At 35.2% G+C, this 21,364-nt stretch overlaps 3 protein-coding genes across 4 annotated transcripts; all 3 read left to right on the plus strand.

Annotated features, from left to right (window-relative positions):
- Nucleotides 1-5,085: 5,085 nt before the first annotated feature.
- Nucleotides 5,086-6,837, plus strand: LOC141705839 (F-box protein FBW2-like). The gene is made up of 3 exons (XM_074508718.1): nt 5,086-5,144; nt 5,523-5,836; nt 6,088-6,837. Exons 2-3 carry the CDS (start codon nt 5,529-5,531, stop codon nt 6,692-6,694), a joined length of 915 nt encoding a protein of 304 aa, XP_074364819.1. The 5' UTR covers nt 5,086-5,144; nt 5,523-5,528; the 3' UTR covers nt 6,695-6,837.
- Nucleotides 6,838-8,289: 1,452 nt separating this feature from the next.
- Nucleotides 8,290-11,915, plus strand: LOC141707048 (phospho-2-dehydro-3-deoxyheptonate aldolase 1, chloroplastic-like). The gene is made up of 5 exons (XM_074510016.1): nt 8,290-8,942; nt 9,175-9,452; nt 9,631-9,907; nt 10,018-10,263; nt 11,336-11,915. The coding sequence occupies exons 1-5, from the start codon at nt 8,358-8,360 to the stop codon at nt 11,597-11,599; spliced, it is 1,650 nt and encodes a 549-aa protein (XP_074366117.1). The 5' UTR covers nt 8,290-8,357; the 3' UTR covers nt 11,600-11,915.
- Nucleotides 11,916-12,658: 743 nt separating this feature from the next.
- On the plus strand, nt 12,659-20,439 carry LOC141705840 (uncharacterized). Of its 2 annotated transcripts, XM_074508719.1 has the most exons (4): nt 12,659-12,798; nt 13,599-14,253; nt 19,824-19,997; nt 20,072-20,439. In XM_074508719.1, exons 2-4 carry the CDS (start codon nt 13,771-13,773, stop codon nt 20,324-20,326), a joined length of 912 nt encoding a protein of 303 aa, XP_074364820.1. In that variant the 5' UTR covers nt 12,659-12,798; nt 13,599-13,770; the 3' UTR covers nt 20,327-20,439. The 2 variants fall into 2 exon arrangements, with proteins under 2 accessions (XP_074364820.1, XP_074364821.1); XM_074508720.1 differs by lacking the exon at nt 12,659-12,798 and having other exon boundaries at nt 12,903-14,253.
- The last annotated feature ends 925 nt before the right edge of the window (nt 20,440-21,364 follow it).

The raw sequence follows: 21,364 nt of genomic DNA on the forward strand, positions 1-21,364 counted from the left end.
GGTCATTAAAAATGACTCGTGGTTGTGGCATTTGAGATATGGTCATCTTGGATTTTCAGGCCTGAAATTATTGTCAAAAACAAAAATGGTGGATGGTTTGCCAGAAATCAATGTACCAGAAAATTTGTGTGAAGCATGTGTAAAGGGAAAACAACATCGACAAAGTTTTCCCGTTGGAAAATCATGGAGAGCCAGGAGGCCATTGGAGATTGTTCACACAGATATTGTTGGTCCATTTGATATCTCATCACTTGGAGGTAATAGATATTACCTAACATTTATCGATGATTTTAGCAGGAAAAGTTGGGTATATATCATCAAAGAAAAGTCAGAAGCTCTTAATAAATTCAAGGAGTTTAAAGCACTGGCAGAAAAGCAAAGTGGTCATTATTTGAAGGTACTCAGATCAGATAGAGGAGGCGAGTATACTTCTAATCTGTTCAGAAGCTTTTGTAGAGCACATGGAATCAATCATCAGTTGACAACGGCCTATACTCCTCAACAAAATGGCGTTGCAGAAAGAAAGAATCGCACTATTCTTGACATGGCAAGGAGCATGGTGAAAGCAAAGCACATGCCGAGAACTTTTTGGACCGAAGCCGTTCTATGTGCAGTTTATTTGTTGAATCGCTGTCCAACAAAAAGTGTCAGAAATAAAACTCCAAATGAAGCATGGAGTGGGAGCAAACCATCAGTTGGACATCTCAGAATTTTTGGGTGTATTACTTATGCCCACGTTCCCGATCAGAAAAGGAAGAAGCTGGATGATAAAGGCGAGAAATACATCTTTACCGGATATGACAAAAGAAGCAAGGCGTACAGACTCTACAATCCCCTAACGAAGAAATTAATCATTTCTCGAGATGTTGAGATCGATGAATCAGATTACTGGAGATGGAGCGAGGATGAAAGAAAAGTTGCTGGTTTATTTTTCAATGGTGATGACGATGACGGTGATAACCGGAACATTGAAGATGACGGAGACGATGATCAAACTCCTCCACCAAGTCCAAATCAACAAACTTTTGGATCAACACCATCCACGGGAGGAAGCAGCAGTTCAGGGGGAGCACCACGAAAGATGCGGAGTCTGGATAATATCTACGAAGCTACAAGTCCAGTACAAACAACCTTTGATTATTCCTTATTTTGCTTAATGGCTGAATGTGACCCAGTTACATTTGAGGAAGCTTCTGAAGAAAGCAAATGGAACAAAGCCATGGATGAGGAAATTGGCGCAATCAAGAAAAATGATACATGGGAGCTCACAGATCTTCCAGAAGGACATAAAGCAATTGGCATCAAGTGGGTCTACAAGACAAAGACAAATCAGGATGGTGAAGTGGAAAAGCACAAGGCGAGGCTAGTGGCTAAAGGCTACAAGCAGCGATATGGCATTGACTATGATGAGGTGTTTGCTCCAGTTGCACGAGTTGACACCATCAGACTTCTTACAGCAATTGCCGCTCAAAATCAATGGAAGATTTTTCAGATGGACGTGAAGTCGGCATTTCTGAATGGTTATCTTGAAGAAGAAGTCTATATTGAGCAGCCTCCCGGATATGTTCATAAAGGCAAGGAAGATAAAGTCTATCGGCTGAAAAAAGCATTATATGGTTTGAAGCAAGCTCCGCGAGCATGGAATACAAGGGTTGATGAATATTTTCAGAAAAATGGTTTCGTGAAGAGTCCATACGAGCATGCCCTCTATACAAAGACAAATTCAGGGGGAGATATTATGATCGTGTGCTTGTACGTGGATGACATGATCTTTACAGGAAACAACCCTGGTATGTTTGATGATTTTAAGAAAGTTATGACTAACGAATTTGAGATGACAGATATTGGTCAAATGTCATACTTTCTTGGAGTCGAGGTGAAGCAAAAGAAAGATGGGATTTTTATGTCTCAGAAAAAATATGCGGAGCAAATTTTAAAGAAGTTCAAAATGGAGGAATGCAAGCCAGTAAGCACGCCAGCAGAACCGAGCATAAAGCTCAGAGTTGATTCAACAAGGGATTCGGTAAATCCGACGTTGTTCAAAAGTTTGGTTGGAAGTCTGAGGTACCTAACTTTTACTCGTCCAGATATAATGTATGCAGTTGGATTGGTCACTAGGTACATGGAAAAGCCGAAACAAGATCACTTCATGGCAGCTAAGAGGATTTTGAGGTACATAAAAGGTACACTTGATCAAGGTCTGTTTTACACGCATTCTCAAAATTCAAAATTAGTTGGCTACTCAGACAGTGACTATGGCGGTGACTTGGATGACGGGAAAAGCACTTCAGGCTATGTTTTTCATATTGGTTCAGCGATATTTTCGTGGTCATCAAAAAAGCAGCAGACAGTTGCCCTCTCAACATGTGAGGCGGAGTACATGGCAGCAGCATGCGCATGTCAGGCTATGTGGCTAGGCTACATATTGGGCGAGTTAAATATTGTGAAGGAAGGTCCGGTTCAAATTTATGTGGATAATAAATCCGCTATTTCTCTCACGAAAAATCCAGTGTCACACAGTCGCAGCAAACACATCAACATAAAATATCATTTTCTTCGCGAACAAGTAAATGATAAAATTGTGGAACTGATGCACTGCAAGACCGAAGAAAATTTGGCAGATATATTTACAAAGCCGTTGAAGCCGGACGTGTTTAACAACATGAAAAAGAAGCTTGGAATACAGAGTCGAGTTTGAGGGGGAGTGTTAGAATTTCAAACCCTCCAATAAATAAGTTGTTTAGTTTGTATTCTACGCATGCAAAATAAGGGTGGCAGCTATAACTAAAAATAGTTGTACGTGTATGTATAAGATAAATGATAAGCAATTAGCTAGGTCTGCAGTAGAGTGAATAATGTATGAATACAAAGAGCAGCAACAAAAGATCCAGGAAATATGGTAGGCAGGAAAGTCAAGTGCACGTGCAACACCTATATCCATACACGGTGTGGAGAAAATTATGAAGGTTATTTCATGGAAGAGAGTTTGAATCCTAATTTTAAGGTAGGCTGTACGTGTGAAGAAAGAAACAACAGCAAGAGTTCACATATGAATGGTGCATATTACGTATGTGAATTAAAGAAACAAAAGGCAGCCATATTTGAAATAAAAGGCTGGGCATATATTGTGGGCTGCCAAGTTGCCAAGAGTTAATGCATGTAGTCAAACAATGATCCAGCTAGCTAATATATACTATGTAAGGCATGACGTTGTTATATATCCTGAAGCCTATATAAATAAGGTGCAAGTCTGTAGGTTTATATTTACAACAACACACACCGAGAGAGGAAAAAAAAACAGAAGAAAAAAGAAGCAGAAGCTCTTTGTTGTAAGAAAAGAAACAAGGCTGTAACCTTTATGTGTTGTACTTTTATTATTCATCAAAATAAAAGTGTAGTGTTATTGTATTTGTGCTTTAATATTATCAAAGTTTAGGTGTAAAAGCCCATACACGTTTCCAACAGGTTAGGTTGGATTATGTTAGGTTGGATTAGGTTACGTTGAACCCTTATCTCATTTGTATGTAGGTGCGGAGTAAGTAGGGGTTGAAATACAGCCTTAGTGTCCAGGCCCTGGCCTTTCCATAGACCAATTTACGGGCCATAAGGTCCACCACTAGTAGCATCAAACAATGATGTTGGTTTCAATGGAATATGGTTATCAATGTGGCTAGTTTATTGGCCGAAACCGTAACGAATCCTTATGGAAGTGGATTTTACGAGGGCTCAGCAGGCACTAGAGGCTACATCTTCCTGCATAGCGATTTTCGGCAAGGGAGCTTACAGGATATCCTTGGGATCTTTTAGTGGACTCTGGACTCTAAGAGTGGGGCTAGCTATAATGCTTATGGTGCTAATGGAAGGGAATACTTGCTACCTGCTTTGTTTCATCCTTCAACAGTCCTACTTGTGCATGTTCCACTTTAGTTTAATTATATGTAAAGAAAAATACGTAGGAGAGGGATGTAGTCCCATAATACATTCATTTGTTGGTGCTACGCAAGCTAGTCCTAGTTACCCTCTTTAGAGCCCTCTTCCAGTGTTCTAATTCAATGTAATATTAATGAGCGGTTTGTCTAGTGTGCGCTCATGCGCTTACTCTAATAATAATTATTATACGAGTTGGATAACTTTTATTGGTTGAAATTTTTGGCCATGGCGATAAGGGGGTCTATCATATTTATTGAAAAACAACCAATCAAAATTTGACAACTAACTACTTATTGTGTGACACAAAAAAAAACAGTAAATAAAAAGCTAGTAATTTAGTAGGCAGTAGTTTTTCTATTTATCACATTCGTAAATAAATTTATTAAAATATCCTAAATCAGTCTATCCGAATCTTTTGATATTACATTGGATGATTTATGAAATTAGATATTTGTGATAAAGCTTGGCAAGAGAGTCAGAGATCACACACATTACAGTATTACACCTACACTGAAAGGCTAACATGCAATATTTCCTCTGTGGTTATTAAGCTCTGTATGTGAATGTTGATTATGATTATTTAAGTTAATTAGGGGAAGGATCATACAGTAACGGAGACTCCTTCAAACGTAAACCTAACGCAGAAGTCCTGTTTGTTACTACAACAAAATGTGGAAGCATAATGCAAAATAGTAGTAAATGCTTTTTCTTTGTTCGAATTCAGTGTAGTCAAAATCAAGTTCTGTAGTCACAAATTACAGTTATGTTCATAAGTATCAGAACTTGATAATCTGATTAAATAGTAGGTCGTTAGTAGTAACACTAGCATGCAAGTAACGGCTAACAGTAAGACCGGTCAATTAAAATAAATCAGTTCTTCTTTGAAAAGTGTCAAAGATAAATTTAACAAAAATGGTCAAAGATAAAATCTGTTTAAATGTCTAAGACTATTTTGATTGAAACAAGGGGTAAGAGATTGTTGTCAAATTCACCCGTTTCAAGAAACACGAAATTTATGACATTTGAGCATCACAACAAAACTACCTGTGACCAATATTCATGGTCAGTCCTATTTTCCCTCCAAAGTATACACACATAACTAATTGACAACACCTATAAATTGGGAAGTAGACTACTTAACTTGAGTTGCCATTACTAGTCTCTACATGTTGTGTGGTCTTACTCTTGAATCTTTATCCTTGCCTTGTAGCTAGGTGCCATCTTTACTCTGTTTTGCTTTTTTAAGCTTACATATATATTTTTTTATAGTAATTAAGTTTAGAACTACACAATATTTACATGTTAATGAATGCAATGCATGTCTAATATTTATCTCTTGGAATATGCTATCCACAAGATGTGATAATATCCCAATTTGTCAAAAGAATTTGTTTGTAGACATTTTGTTGAATATATGCTCTTCAAAATATTCTTTAGATTTTGTTGGTCTTGATTAATTTAGATATAAAAGTATATTGCTTTATTCTTCTCTAGATTTGATGTATTATGCTTGTCAAATAGATGGAGGTGTAAATAAAATGGTAAACTTATTATATATTGAATTTTATGATTTTTTTTCTTCTTGTTGAAAGTTCTATATGGAGTCTGCTGATAAGAGAGGCTGGGATGAACTTCTTCCTGAGGTGCTTGGATTAATCTTCAGCAATTTATCCCTGGAGGATGTTTTAACTGTGGTTCCCAGGGTTTGCAAGTCATGGCACAAAGTTGTAAAGGGGCCTTACTGCTGGCAAATTATTGACATTGAAGAATGGAGTGATCATCAGTCTCACCTTAATCGAATAGACCGGATGCTTCGGTTGCTGATCACCAGAAGCAATGGTTCTTTCCGCAAGCTCTCTGTCTCCCGGCTGCACTATGACCATACATTCTCCTTCATTGCCGACAAGTAAGCTGAAATTCCATAATAATTGTGCAGTTCTATTTTAGATTGTTTATGTAAGAAGGGTTCAGTGATTACTCTAATAGTCAAATTCGATGCTGATATGATTACTCTAATAATGATTCTGTTTCTTGCATGGGGCTGTAATCATGTTACTGGTTACATTTGTGATACTATATGGTCAGTTAATCATGTTACTGGTTTTGCTTATGTTTCACGTGTATGTCATATGTTTTTGTTTTGTTTTGTTTTGCTAGTTCTCGCTCGTTGCAAATACTGCGACTTACTAGAAGCAAAATCAGCGATTCAATCGTTGAGCAGCTTGCTGATAGGCTTTCTGGCCTCACCTTCCTGGATTTGAGTTTTTGTGATAAAATTGGAAGTAGAGCACTGGAGGCCATTGGAAAGCATTGTAAATCGCTTGTAGGGCTGTGCTTGAACATGCATCCATTAGATATGTGGGATAAGCCATTACAAAAGGACGAGGCTCACGCCATTGCCACTACCATGACAAAGCTGAAGCACCTCGAGCTGACTTGCTTTTGTCTTGATACAACCAGCGTTCTAGAGATCATTTGTAACTGTCGAAATCTTGAGTTTATTGATTTAAGAGGGTGCTGGGATGTCAAACTCGATAGCAAATGGGTCAAGGATAAGTTCTCAAAGTTGATGGTGTTAGGGCCGCAGGTGGTGGATCATTCAGAAAAACATTGTTGCTGGGAATCTGAGGATTCTTCATACTACTCAGATTCTGTCTATGATTACGAAAGTTGGGATGAATTTGATGACGACGGTAGGCTTGAGATCATATTATACGAAGGACAGGGTGAGGACTCCGCTCATGACTGGCCTTCATCTCCCTAAGTTATTTATCATCTACTAGTATTAAGAACTAATTGCTTGTTGCTTGGACTTTGCAAATCATAATTCATACAAATTGTATCAAAGTGTTACTGAAACAAGTGTCTTAAATTTTTATGACGTTTTAGTTATTGCTTGTTAATTATCTGTGTATGAATAGAGAATTGTTAAACCATGTTTAAAATCTTGATCTAGATTGGGCTAGTGGTGCAACATCTTCCATATGGTGTAATTATCTGTCAAGTTCCAAGTTAGAAACAGAAGCTGAAAAACGAATATGAAAGCAGCGTTTAAAGAAATTACTCAGATGTTGGTATTGAAAGAGGACTTGCATGTTCACCTCCTTGTGTGGACAAATTGAGCATTTTGTGATCCGCACGTTTTTTTTAGAAACAATTTGAGCATGTTCAGGTCTTTATTTAAACAAATGTAGTACTAGTTAACTGGTTCAAACATCCCTGGTGAGGTATTTGAGACCATGACTGCATTTTTCACGTGCAAAGGTACACAAGTCTGGGTAGTTGCTCTATTATTATATGTTCATCATCAGTTTTTTTTATTGTCATTTGTCCTTTTTGTTCGTTTGAACGGTGCAGAACTATCTAGTACAATGGATTGACAAAATGCGATCATTTTGGTGTTTAGGTCGTACTCCAAAGAGTCTCCCACACGCTGAATGGTAAAAATTTACATATTTAATTGCTAAAAATAATCGAAACATATCTTAAGTATAAAAATTTAAGGTGTCAAATATAGCTAACAACATGATCTCATAGTATTTTTTAACACTCAAGATTAATCATATAACTTGACTAGATGAACTCCGAGATTTGATACATGTTAAGTAAGAGAAAGTTATTATAATTTAATATTTCTCAACAAAACAAATATTATATTAAAAATCTAACTTTTTCCCAAAATTTATTAACAAAAATTTGAGCTCTACCCCAACTCGAATTCAAACCTTTGACATCGCAATGTTATTAAGAATCACCAATGATCTCGAACAATATGAAAAAGCTTCAGGGTTTGGTCACTGGTTTTTATACTTCAACTTGTGGCCACCAAAGAGAACCCCTTGTATCAGCATGACATTACAGCCAAAGTGCCAACCAATACACAATTAGTTGGTGGCTTAGTAAAAAAGAAGTCCGAATTAACGGAGTTGGTCATCTTAAGTACAATGTATCTTGAGTTGAGTTAGTACATAACTTCATCAATACAAAATTAATTTAAAATTTAATCAATAGTTTCATTACATTACCTACCAACTTGGGTCACAACACACGAATACTCCTCTCTAAACACAAAATTCATATGGCTAGGCTATTATGCCACCTAACACTTCCCCCATTTCTTACTAAAACAATCATCACTTCAACAACAAAACCCAGAAAAAAAGTTTAAAATATGGTAGGTTTGATTTTCTTGTATTTCTTTGTTTCACATTCAATCATGGTTGGTGAAAGACCAAACATCTTTATTGACTTGTTCTTTTAGATTTTTTTTTCAACATTCCTTTCCAAATTTACCCCTCTCAACTACCCCCGCCACCAGAAATTTTTTCTGTTAGTTATAAAAACCTACAACTCATCTCACTCTTGTCTTCAGGGTACCTACAAACTTAAGTTAAACAGAACTTCAAGGTACTCAACAAACAGCTAAAATGGCTGCTCTAACAGGAACTAATTCTCTTGTTTCATCCAAGTCTTTTCAGACACAAAGCTCATTAGCTACTACTACTAGTTCCAAGTCTTTTCTTGTTTCAAATGTTAAGTCCATGAGATCTGTTCAGCCTATTTCTGCTGTCCATTCTCCTGAACCTTCCAAGAATCCTATTGTTTCCGAGAAATCATTGAAACCAACCTCATCATCAACTGCAGCTGCAGCTGCATCATCATCTTCTGTTGCTGCAGCTCTTGCTGTGACAAAACAGGTTTCCACAAAATGGAACATTGAAAGCTGGAAAACCAAGAAGGCACTTCAGCTCCCTGAGTACCCTGATAAGGAGGAGTTGCAGTCCGTTCTTGAAACTTTGGATGCATTTCCTCCCCTGGTTTTCGCAGGAGAGGCGAGACATTTGGAGGAGAAGCTAGGGGAAGCTGCAATGGGGAATGCCTTTTTGTTGCAGGGTGGTGATTGTGCTGAGAGTTTTAAGGAGTTTAATGCGAATAATATTCGTGATACCTTTAGAATTCTTCTTCAGATGGGTGCTGTTTTGATGTTTGGTGGCCAAATGCCTGTTATTAAGGTTCATTTCTTTCTCATTTTTTTGCTAATTACGTATACTGTCCGTTTAGTTTTACTTGATCCCGAAGGCAGCTGTTTGTATGATTTGTATCTTTTACGGAAGCAACATATTTTTTATTAGATTTTTAGGACGAAAATTAAATCAAATTTTATTTATGTAGAGAATTTGAGGTTGTTAACTTGTAGAAAGATTAAATTTGTTTTATTTGTGTTAATTTTGTTATGTTATTTAGGTTGGTAGAATGGCGGGTCAGTTTGCGAAGCCTAGATCAGATGGTTTTGAGGAGAAGGATGGAGTGAAGCTGCCGAGTTACAGAGGGGACAATGTGAATGGAGATGCTTTCGATTTAAAGTCGAGGACTCCGGATCCTCAGAGGTTGATCAGGGCTTATTGTCAGTCTGCGGCTACTTTGAATCTCTTGAGGGCTTTCGCTACTGGAGGCTATGCTGCTATGCAGAGGGTTACACAATGGAATCTTGATTTTACTGAGGAGAGTGAACAAGGCGACAGGTACTTCCAATTACCTTCTTTATCCAGATTTTGTTTTCTTGGCTGTTTACAATAGTTTGTCTGGTTAAGTTTAGTCAAGTGTTATGTTTGATTGAGTAGTTTTAGTGTGACTAGTGATAAAAAAGAACATTTTAATTCCTTAGTCACTGATGCTGAAATAATTTTATTGGAATGCTAGGTACCGCGAACTAGCTAACCGAGTTGATGAGGCTCTTGGATTCATGTCTGCTGCTGGACTTACTGTGGACCATCCTATCATGACAACCACTGATTTTTGGACATCACATGAATGTCTGCTCTTGCCTTATGAGCAATCTCTTACCAGATTGGATTCTACATCTGGCCTGTATTATGATTGTTCTGCCCATTTTATATGGGTTGGGGAGAGGACTCGCCAGTTAGATGGCGCTCATGTTGAGTTCCTGAGAGGAGTTGCTAATCCCATTGGAATTAAGGTAACTGCTCTTTGTTATATTTCTCATCATTCACTTTCATATGTGCTTAAATTGTAAATATGTTAAGAGGAAGAATTTTGACTGATTGGAATTTGCTTGTGAATTTACAGGTCAGCGATAAGATGAATCCAACTGAACTTGTGAAGCTCATTGAAATATTGAATCCTCAGAACAAACCAGGGAGAATAACAATCATCGCAAGGATGGGAGCAGAAAACATGAGGGTGAAACTTCCCCATCTAATTAGAGCTGTACGCGGAGCTGGGCACATAGTCACTTGGGTCAGTGATCCTATGCATGGAAACACCATCAAAGCTCCCTGTGGCTTGAAAACTCGACCTTTTGATGCTATCAGGGTAAGAAGCTCATCCTTTCACTGCTCTATCGCATTTGTATACAGATTCTGTTGAATAAATTTAATTAACACAATAAGTAGCTCTCACATAAGTGTCTAGGAAAAAAATTAAGTGCATGTAAAAGGATAAAACATTTACTAGTAAGCGACAAGTGTGCTTGGTCCAAATTACAAAAAACTTGCCTGCAGACAAAGACGAATCTTGATCTTTTGTAATAAGCATATTCCATTAGTATATCCGAAATCGTAAGGTAGATAGCTTTATCAAGTAAACTGGTTTAATATCAGGTATATTTGTTTCCAGCCAAAGTGTAGCAGCCATCTCCATCATTTTCTAGAGTTATCATAAGTCATAACCACCACAAATTGATTCTTGATATTTTTAGCAATTCTGAGTCCTGCTTGCAACACATGCCAGGATGTCGATATAAGCACACCTACACTATCAGTTGCACTTATCAAAATGTGAAATTGGATTGTACTACAGAAATTACCATGCATAACATAAAAAATCTTTTTAATTACATGTTAGTGTTTTGATTAAGACTTCTCTCAACTCCTTGCATCAATAGGTTCTCAAATTCTTACTATCATAAAAATTAAAATATCCTGCATCTTTCGGTATCAAATGTTTGCCCTTAATATTCCAATGGTAGCCCTGTGTTAGCCAGACACACCGATGACCGATAACATGGATCTGTAACAATAAGCCGGCGATTATGTATTTTTATTTTTGACACACGCCAGGAAGTTTGACAGGATTGTAGGTAAGAAAGCGAGATATAGCGGATCGCGGGTCGCATTTTCTTGTGTTGAAAAAGACAATTACGTTGATAGCTAGTTGCTAGTAATTATTTGTCTCTGTACATGAGCTGTTTTGTACTATTGCGCCCATCTCCATGTGGAATTTTTTTGTTCTTTCATTTGGGGGCTCTGCAAATCAGAAAAATCAATGTGCTCCATAGAATATTCATGTCAACTATTCATATCATTCTTATATATAATCTTGCAAAATGCCATTCTTGTTATTGTTTTGAATATATCCTAACCCTATCTGTGCTTTTCTGGGACAGGCTGAAGTCAAAGCATTTTTCGACGTGCACGAGCAAGAAGGAAGCCATCCTGGTGGAATTCATCTGGAGATGACAGGCCAAAACGTGACAGAGTGCATTGGAGGATCAAGAACTGTTACTTTTGACGATCTAGGATCTCGCTACCACACACATTGTGATCCTAGGTTGAATGCATCTCAATCTCTTGAGCTCGCCTTCATCATCGCAGAACGTCTGAGGAGGAGGAGGATCAGCAGCAAGCAAATAATTCCTTCGCCATTTTAAATATCTTGAGCTGGGCCTTAAGACCCTCTAATATGTTGTCATGTAATTAGTTTTGGATCTCTTTTTTATTTTTCAAGTGTGTTCTGTATTCTTATGTGCATACTGCACAAGCTCTGGATTCAAAATTACACATGACAGAGTGGGACGATAAAAGTAATAGTTAAGTTCAAGCATGTTGTAAGTTGGTGCATCTACCACGACAAAGACATGCAAGAATTGAAGCCTATATATATTATTGATTAATTTCGTGCAAGTTATGAAACAAGGGCAACTAGTACTTCTAGTTGGTTGTCTGCCGGTGCCCACTATTGTTTAAGCTTTTTGTTGAAACGCAAGCTAAGATGAATCAATGTTACTATATTTTACAGCAGTCGTTTCTGAATTTTTCTATCTTATCATCTTATACTTAAGAAACGCAAGCAACAAAAACATGAATGTTATATATTTTATAGCAGTCGTTTTTTAATCTTCCTATCTTCTGTTTAAGAAAAACTTAAAAAAATGATATAGCCATGTTGCACGAGCACGAGGAACATTGGCTATTAATTCTTTTAAATTAAAAATCTCAATTGATATTGTAAAGCTCATACAATCTCTAAGCAAAATATTTTGATCTTCTAGTTAAAAGATTTTTTTTAGAAGTAGATACCTTATATTGCAATTCACAAAAAATGGAAAGTAAATATTTTAACTATACATTAAAATACTTTAAATTACGTGTAGAAAAATTAAATGACAAATATAGAATAATAGAATGAGTAATTACTAATGCGGAAATCTGGTGACGCGGCAGCCGAGCAACAATTGGGTCTATATTTTCAAGAGTAAAATACAGGTTGTTCTGTACATCAACTTTACAAATGGTGGTATATGTGTACTCAACTTTAGAAATAATAAGACGTGTACCTAAATTTACGAGAGAAGTGTATATTGTGTGCTTATGTTATGTGCACTCTTAGTAACGTTTGTCTGAGGGCTTTCCTGTCATTTCATTGCAATACACGCGCAGTATTGATATAAGGACAGTCTCTTGATCAATTTTGCTGTCATCTCCATTAATGTAAGAGCATTATTTTTCTCCTAATTTATAGCTTAAATTTTCTTGTTCAGTTTATATTTTTTCATTTCGATGACCTAGTGTATACGATCATCGGTGGATAACGAAGTCTTTCACTCACATGAGATCCTCGATTATAGTCGTGAGTTGTTCATCTCATCTTTAATTTTATTGAGATTAATATAGGTGTAAATAGTAGTGTAATGAGCTGATTATATGTTTCTGTATAGTGTTTGTTTGAATATTTCAATTATATTTTGTTTGTGTGCATATTTAAGTGTTTTATTTTTCAAATTACTTTACTCTTGTTCTCAAGGTTCGATAATATCACATATTTGCACTCTAATATTGAGTTTTCTGCCACCTTTTCATGTCCTGATAAGTTCAGTATAAAATTTCATCATGGGGTGAATTTAGTGTGAACTCTAAAACCTATGTTGGTGGTTCAGTCAGATATGTTGATATGTGTGATATTGATGAGTTGAGTTTATTAGAAAAAGGAAATATGGTGGATGAGCTTTGTGAACATGGTACATCTACACATCTTGCTATTTTTAACAGAAGCACACAATTTGCACCTCTCTCCTAAGTCCAGGTACACATCTTGCTATTTCTAAAGTTGAGGTACACATATTGCACCATTTGTAAAGTTGAGGTACACAACCTGCATTTTACTCTATTTTTAATTAATGTTTTTTCTGTGACACAATAAACACAAATTTTATAAATTTCATTTATTTTGATTGACTTTCATTTTTAATAATGGTGAATCATTTGCATTCAAAACAACTACACCAATATAAATTAAGTCAAATTTATAAATTTTAGTAATTAACATGTACTCATGAACACACACTAGACAACCCATGAATCGAAGTATTCTTCCTCCATTTCAACCTTAACAATCATGTTATGTAATACCCCTATGTTTTGTTTTATAAGTCGTTGTAGGAGTATTCACATAGACCAAGGAATGCAGAAGCAAATCAAGAACCATATTCGTGGGAAAGGTTTAAGAAAGCTTTAGAGGACAAGTACTTTCCGAGGACGACGCGCTTACAGAAAGAGAGGGACTTTATCAGACTTGAACAAGGTGGGAAGTCAGTTACAGAGTATGAAGTGGAGTTTGCGAAACTTGCTTAAGTACGCACCAACTTTGGTTGCGGATGAGGCAAGTCGAGCAAGGAGGTTGGAGGAAGGATTGCGAAGTAATATTCGACTTGAAGTGGCGCCATTTGAGCTTCAGACTTATGAAGCAGTTCTCAACAAAGCTTTGGTGATCGAGAGGGGTTTAACAGAATCCGAAAAGACAATTGGAACAAGAAGAGGTTCGCTCCAACTGGTGGTCAAGCGTCTCAAGGGGGACCGCTCAAGAAACCACATGCGTATGATCAAATGGGTAATCAAGATAAGTGCACTAGGTGTGGTGGAAATCATGCCGACAAAAAATGTCGTTGGAACCTGGGTGCTTGTTTTCATTGTGGGGAGGTTGGACACAAGATCTCACAATGTCCCAACAATCCACCACCAAGAAAGGCAGCAAACACCAAAAAGGAAAATGGGCGTGTATTTCAGCTTACCGGAAATCGTAACTAAGGTACAAATTATTTTTAAAAATTTTATGCATGCCTTTATTTAGAATAGAAATTTGGAGGACCAAATTTTTCTAAGGTGGGTAGAATATAACACCCCAAATTTTTTTTCATACATTTATTTATTTAATTAAAATTATAGTTTTTATTCCTACAATAATTTGATAGTAGATTTTATTTTAGTTGACTAAATGAATATATGGAAATTTTATTATCTTGAAATTTGAATTATTAGCTAAAAATGGAAATAAGTTAATTTTAGTTAAAAGCATTTATTAAATGATACTAATTATGAGGTGATTAAGGGATATTATTAGGGTTTTGTGTGTCCCTATTTAACTACTTGTTTGACAATCAAAAAGGGTTGCACGGGTCTCTCCAATTCTAAGATGTGGTACACCAGCTTTTCATTTTTTTATTATTTTTATAACTATGTATATGCTCTACCATTGCTCCTTGCTTCATTTATTTTATTTCCTGTGTGCTTTATGTGCATACCTTATCTAATATGTTAGTATTATTTTCTGGTGACAAAGTAGATGATAGGGATCCATTGGGGTGCACATGGGTCGGGTTGGTCGGGTTAGAGTCATTTTAACAACCCGACCCAATTAAATCGGTTTGAAAATTCACAACCCGACCCATAAAAAATTAAAATACAACACAACCCTACTATTTATTCATCGGTTTGGTTCTGTTTGGGTTGAGTTGAACAGTTTGTTAAAAGTTATTCAAAATAAATAATTCATAAAAAAATATATTTATGTTATAAGACTACTTGTGGAGACATACGATTCTACAAATAAGATCATGTTATGTGTTATTCGAGAATATTTTTTTAGATGTCTTTCGAGATACATAACATTACTCTATGATAAATTCTTAGGTTTATTTGTAGTAACATGTGTTTTATACACAAAAAAGTACAAAGGATCTCTAATGATGTATGAAAAACAAATTATATAAGTGACTATAGTTGATATGCAACAAATTTAGTTTGAAATCGAACAACATAGTATATACTTATACGAATAAATTAAAAATTCGGGTTGGGTAGGTTAAAAATAACTTAAAACCCATACCCAACCCATTAAAGTCAGGTTGACATATTTTTAACCCAACCTAATATCGGGTTATAACAGTTCAGTTTAATCGGCCGAAAATACGGTTGGGTTGGGTCGATTTGATCGATTTTGTCAACCCGTGTGCACCCCTAGGGATCCATATGTATTCTTAATCCTGCTTGTTATTGTTTTAGTGAGAGAACATTATATCTCTGTTTTGGCTAATTAATCAATATTGTTAGCTAGTTATTTATTATGTGTAAATTGTAATTTGGTAGCATTTTTATTAGTGCATGCTTGCTCGCATTTTTGTATAGGCTCTTGTTTATTGATTTTACGGTCATAATTATATTTAAGTTATTTTTATTATTAATAATTTTTTTATATAAATATATCTATTTTAAAATTTTGGTGTGTGTGATTAAGTGGAATATATATTTATTTTATTTATTTATATTTCTTAATAAGAATATTATCATTTTAATTTATTTTTTTTAAGTCAAAATATGGTTCCTGTGCGATTTGACAAATTGCCTTGTTAATATAATTATATAAATAGAATTTGTGTTGTTCAATAAAATAATTTTGACCATTAAATTCTAATGTACCATGTGGTTTGGGTTTGGTACAGGAGGTATGCACTATTATTTTATTTTAATATGATTGATATATGTAGATGGTAGTTGGATTGATTTGCTGACTTAAATATGCATGTTAGTTTTATGTTAAAGTATTGAGTGGGTTTCTCAAGTTCCGGAAATTATTTCAAGTCATAGTGTTTATTGGGCTTTAAGGTCATTCCATAATTTTGTATACTTATATGTTTTCTTTGTTTGGCTAGCCCATTTTCTAAATAATTTAAGTGACTATTCTATTATTTACTAGCCTTTGAGTTGTGTGTGTTAATCTATAAATAAGATTCAGAAATCTCAATATATATTTCCCTCTGTCCAGTAGTAGTCTTAATTGATCGTGTATAATTTGTTTATAAGTTGTATTAATTAATTATATTTTGTTTAATAAATTATAGGATTTGTCCGTGTATTAAATATTCAGAGTCCAATCGCTTTTGAGGTAACTGACTTTTCGTTACTCACTAGTATTTAAATTGATTCATTTTATTCGACCCTTTTTCTGTATCAGAAATATTTGATTAATTTTGATTATCGGAAATTGTGATACTGTAAATAGAAAAAACTTTTTAGATATTTCCAGTTTTAGTTACGTATCGATTTATAGAATCCGGCCACTGGAGAATGTGACGCATAGAACTAGTTTACGCACGTTCTGGAACAAATAGATACCTTGTTAGGCCTTGTCTTAGCGAGGGACGTAAACTAGCCTTTATCGAATTATAGAAGCCGTGTCAGTGGCATAGTGTGACCGTAATTTATAACTGTGAAATAGATATGACTGTGATATTTTGGAACTATAATTGATTTAAAGTCTGAAAAATATTTTAGAAAATATTTTGTGAGTCGTTGAACGATAGTTACTTGCTGGGCTTCGTAGCTCATTTTTGTGTATACATTTCAGGTTTGGACTTTCGAAAAGAATAAAGTTGACTTGTGCATGTTGTTTGGATTTTTATTTGTTTCACTTTGAACTTTATTATTGAATTATTGATCGAGATGCGTCTCAAATTTTAGTACATTTGAATTATGTGTTGACTTTTGATGTTTCGGGTTTGAGAAACTTGATCATTTTGATTTAGAAATTGAATTATCGTGTTTCCGCTTATTAGATTTTGTTTAGAATTAATATCCCAAAAAGTTGGGATGTTACAAACGGTGCAAATCACAAGTCTTTTAAACCATTGCTTCTAATAGAATAATTGGTTCATGAACTGTACATGTACCTTGCCAACCAATTGAATAGTTCTTCTACTTCAAGGGCGTACATTCTGTTAGCTATTGAGTGCAACATAGGGGGCGGGTTGAATGTGTTTTCTTGATTTTTGGCCTTTTAAACAGTTTGGATATTAGTGAACAAAGTAGTTTCTAATTTGCAGAGATATTGTGTTAAACAAAAACAAAACATCTAGCACAATATTTCAAACTCAATTTGTATTAATTAAGTTTGTCTTGCTACAAATTCCGTGTTCCTGAAAATATAAGAACTCAGCTTCTTTCTTGAGAGAGTACAAGAAAATTTAGATCTGTGTTATAACTGAAAACAAAGGACCAGTGTTTACTTTATAGATTAGTAAACACGAGTTTACACAACATGCAATAAGATGTACTAAACCCTTTCCTAAGCTATCTCCAATTCTCTCTATTTTTGGCTTAGTAAATCTTTGTAAATCTTGTAGGTCTGTGACCATCCTTTGTCAGTTAATCTTGGATCTTGATCTTGTACTCTTCAAACTGCTTTTATAGACTTTCCAATATAAGTGAATAGATCGTTTGTTGATAGATAATCTTGAATTTTTAACTTGTATGTATTACTATTTTTGAGGTTCATGTCGAGATCTCCAATTTGTTCTATAAAGAAGTGATATCTCGATAAGTATAATGAATTATCGAGATCTCTGAGTTCTCTATAAGTGTATTTGACTTGTCGAGGTCTTTGAGTTCTCTATAAGTGTAATTGACTTGTCAAGATCTCTAGATCTCTACATGTAGAAATGACTTGTCGATATCTCTGAAATCTCAATATACATTTTGACTTGTCGATATCTCTGTGATCTCTAATGAGAAATCGACTTGTCGATATCTCCAATCTTCACATCTTCATTTGACTTGTCGATATCTCTGAGTTCTCTACATGCAGAAATGACTTGTCGATATTTCCAATCTTCACATCTTCATTTGACTTGTCGATATCTCCGAGACTTCTCTATATGCCATTTTAGACTTCTCGATAAGTCATTCTGGAGTTCTCGAATGACTTCTCGATATAACTTGATCTGTGACTTGTCGATATCTTGACTTAGAACATTTTTTATAAAACATATTTATTCAACTCCAAAATTCTACATCTTTTCTCTGAGACATGATCTTTACTGATCTTCTTCCAGAGTTTACTTCTTAGGCTTGAATCTTATTAGGTAATGAATTACACACAGAGGGGGGGGGGAGTGTGTTTTTGTGTTTTTATGCTTTTCTTGAACTATTTATGGTTGAGAACAAAGTAAATCAAATCTTGTAGTGAAATGTGTCAATGCAGAAATTAAACATGCAATAATAAAGAACACAGGTCTTTTAAAACTCACTTAATTTATATTAAAATTAAGAAGGTTTTGCTACAAAATTTCTAGGCTCTTTATTGACAAAGAGTTTAGCTTCTTTATTGAGAGTATACAAGAGTTCCTGATCTAAATTGTTACTTTTAACAAAGGACTAGTGTTAACCTTATAATTTAGTTAACTGTTGGTTTACACAGTATATAATAAGTTATGCTATTAACTTTAGTAAACTATCACTTGTCATTTCCATTTTAGGAAATGTATATCTTCCATTTCTGGCTTAGCATATCTTTGCATACTATGTTAACTTTGTTCTTCCTTTGTCAGTTAATCTTCACCCTTGATCTTGCACACTCTTCAAGTTGCTTTATGTAGACTTATCAATCCAGCTGGTTGGATTATTTGTTGATTGTAAATCTTGGATGTTGAACTTGTTTGCAATTTTGTACTTTGAGATTTTACCTCGAGATCTCCAGTTTGGTCAATAGAGAACTTGACATCTCGATAAGTATATTGGCTTATCGAGATCTCTAATACTCCATTGTAAATTTGAATTGTAGAGGTCTCTGAGTTCTCTATAAGAGAATTTGGCTTGTCGAGATCTCTAGTCTTCATATCTTCACTTTGACTTATCGATATCTCTGAGTTCTCTTGTGGCTTATTGACTTGTCGATAACTCAAAGTTCTCTAGTCAAATTTGACTTATCAATAACTCAGAGTTCTCTAGTGAATTTTGGCTTATCGATATCTATGAGTTCTCTAGTGGAATTTGACTTATCGATAACTCAGAGTTCTCTAATGAATGTTGACTTGTCGATAACTCTGAGTTCTCTAGTGAAGAAATGACTTTTCGATAACTCTGAGTTCTCTAGTAGCTTTCTTGAGTTCTCTATAAGTCATTCTGGAGTTCTCAAATGACTTCTCTATAACACTAAATCTGTGACTTCTAGAGATCTTGACTTAAAACATTTTTACCAAAATAGATTTATTCAACTCCAAGCTTCTTCATTATTTTTCTGAGGCATGATCTTCTCGATCTTCTTCCAGATAGAATTCTTAGGCTTGATACTGTTTAAAAGAAAAAAAGGGTTAAATATCAAGTAGGTCACTCATTGGGGCCAAATGTTTCAAGTAGGTCACTCACTGCAAATCTGACTCGATGTAATCACGTATTAACTCTAATTGTGCATTCCGTCAGAATCAATATAAATTAGTAACGATCAACTGTGTGACATGGATATGATCAGACCTTAGAAAACTAGGGTTCTTAACTAAAAATTATTGAATCTTTCTAATCCCATTTTATTCATCTAATTCGTTCTAGGACAAACTTCAATTCAACTTTAAGTTCAAAAGGCCTATGGCGTTAAGCTCCGCAAGGTCGTCCCAAGTTTCGACGAATGAGCAACTTTGTTATTGCGGAAAAAGGGCTAAGATGTACACATCTTGGTCACTCAACAATCCCGGGAGAAGATTCTACACATGTTGCCAACCCCAAGTAAGCCTTTTTTATGAAATATTTCTGCATTTAAGTTGGGTTTTTGGAACTTCATAATTTTTTAAAAATTGCAGGGTAGATGCAACTATTTTCGATGGTACGATCCTCAAACTTTAGGTAGGCACGGTGATGTTATCACCCACTTGAATAACAAAAGAATTTTTCAAGATGAAAAAATGGCATTTCTTAAAGAACAGATAGCAATGCTTGAGGAGAAACTTGCAAGTAGTGAAGAAAAGAGAAGAGATTTGAAGAAGAAAAATGGTTATTATGGGAAGATCTACTTCATTGTGATATATCTGTTAGTGGTTTTAGCGAAGTTGATTTAGTGTAACTGTGTTATTGTTAGTGGGTTAGGAAATTTGATGTAATATATCTTGTTTTAACTAAATTCTGTTCTCACTGCTTGTTTTTGAAGATATGTAGTATATTAATGCTTTAACAATTATGTTAGTGTTTGTGATTGTGATAGTTCTGTTAGTTTTATTGATCATAAGAAAAAACTATTGGCATAAATAATAGAAAGATAATTTCATAAACACAATAGAAAGAGTCATTACATTGATCATAGTTGAACATTATAACTACTTATCAAGTTCCCAAAGGTTCATCCAATTCTTCCCAAAATATATAGCCAAAAGATTATAGCAAATTATCAAGTTCCGAAAAGGATCATTCTTCGCAAAAAATTAACACCTAGTCTAGGTGTTAATGCATAGCCAAAAGATTATACCAATTGGAGTCTAGGTTAACTGATAATGCATAAATGAAAGCAAACTAAATTAGTCATCATCTAGGTTAACTAGAGTCTCTGTTGTATTCTTGAACTTGGTTTTCCACTGTAGTTTGGTGCTCCTCCTAACTGCTGGTGGACCTTCTTCTTTTCACTCTCAGGCTCAACATCAGTTTTCTCTTCCTCTGCATCTGTAACTTGGTCCTTAGCAGTGCTTGACTGTGATTTCTGGATTGGTGGAGTGTCCGCGGATGTAGTCCCAGTAGGTACATGATTGGCCTTAGTCAAACCAGGTGTTGGCATGAAAAGTTTGCCAAAACCCAGGCCAATTAGCTTTTCTTTGAAGTTGGGAATTGGTTCTACATTCATCCAATGTGGCTTATATCCCACTTCATCATTCTTATTATCAAAATACAAACTTTTCTTACCAAAAAGAGATTTTGTCTTCTCCTTTTCATTATTTGCACCAGACTGCTCACACTCAGCTCCAAATTTGTCAATTTTTTCTTGTTCAATTTTTACATCCAAAAAGGTCTTTCTTTTCTCTTGCGGTGGAACAGTTTCTCCTTCCCCTTCTTACTTGCATCTACATCAGCAACTGCAGATTGTTGAGTTCCAACTTGGCTATCTGGTT

The sequence above is a fragment of the Apium graveolens genome, chromosome 2 (assembly GCF_009905375.1).
Source record: "Apium graveolens cultivar Ventura chromosome 2, ASM990537v1, whole genome shotgun sequence".
NCBI classification, from domain to species: Eukaryota; Viridiplantae; Streptophyta; class Magnoliopsida; order Apiales; family Apiaceae; genus Apium; species Apium graveolens.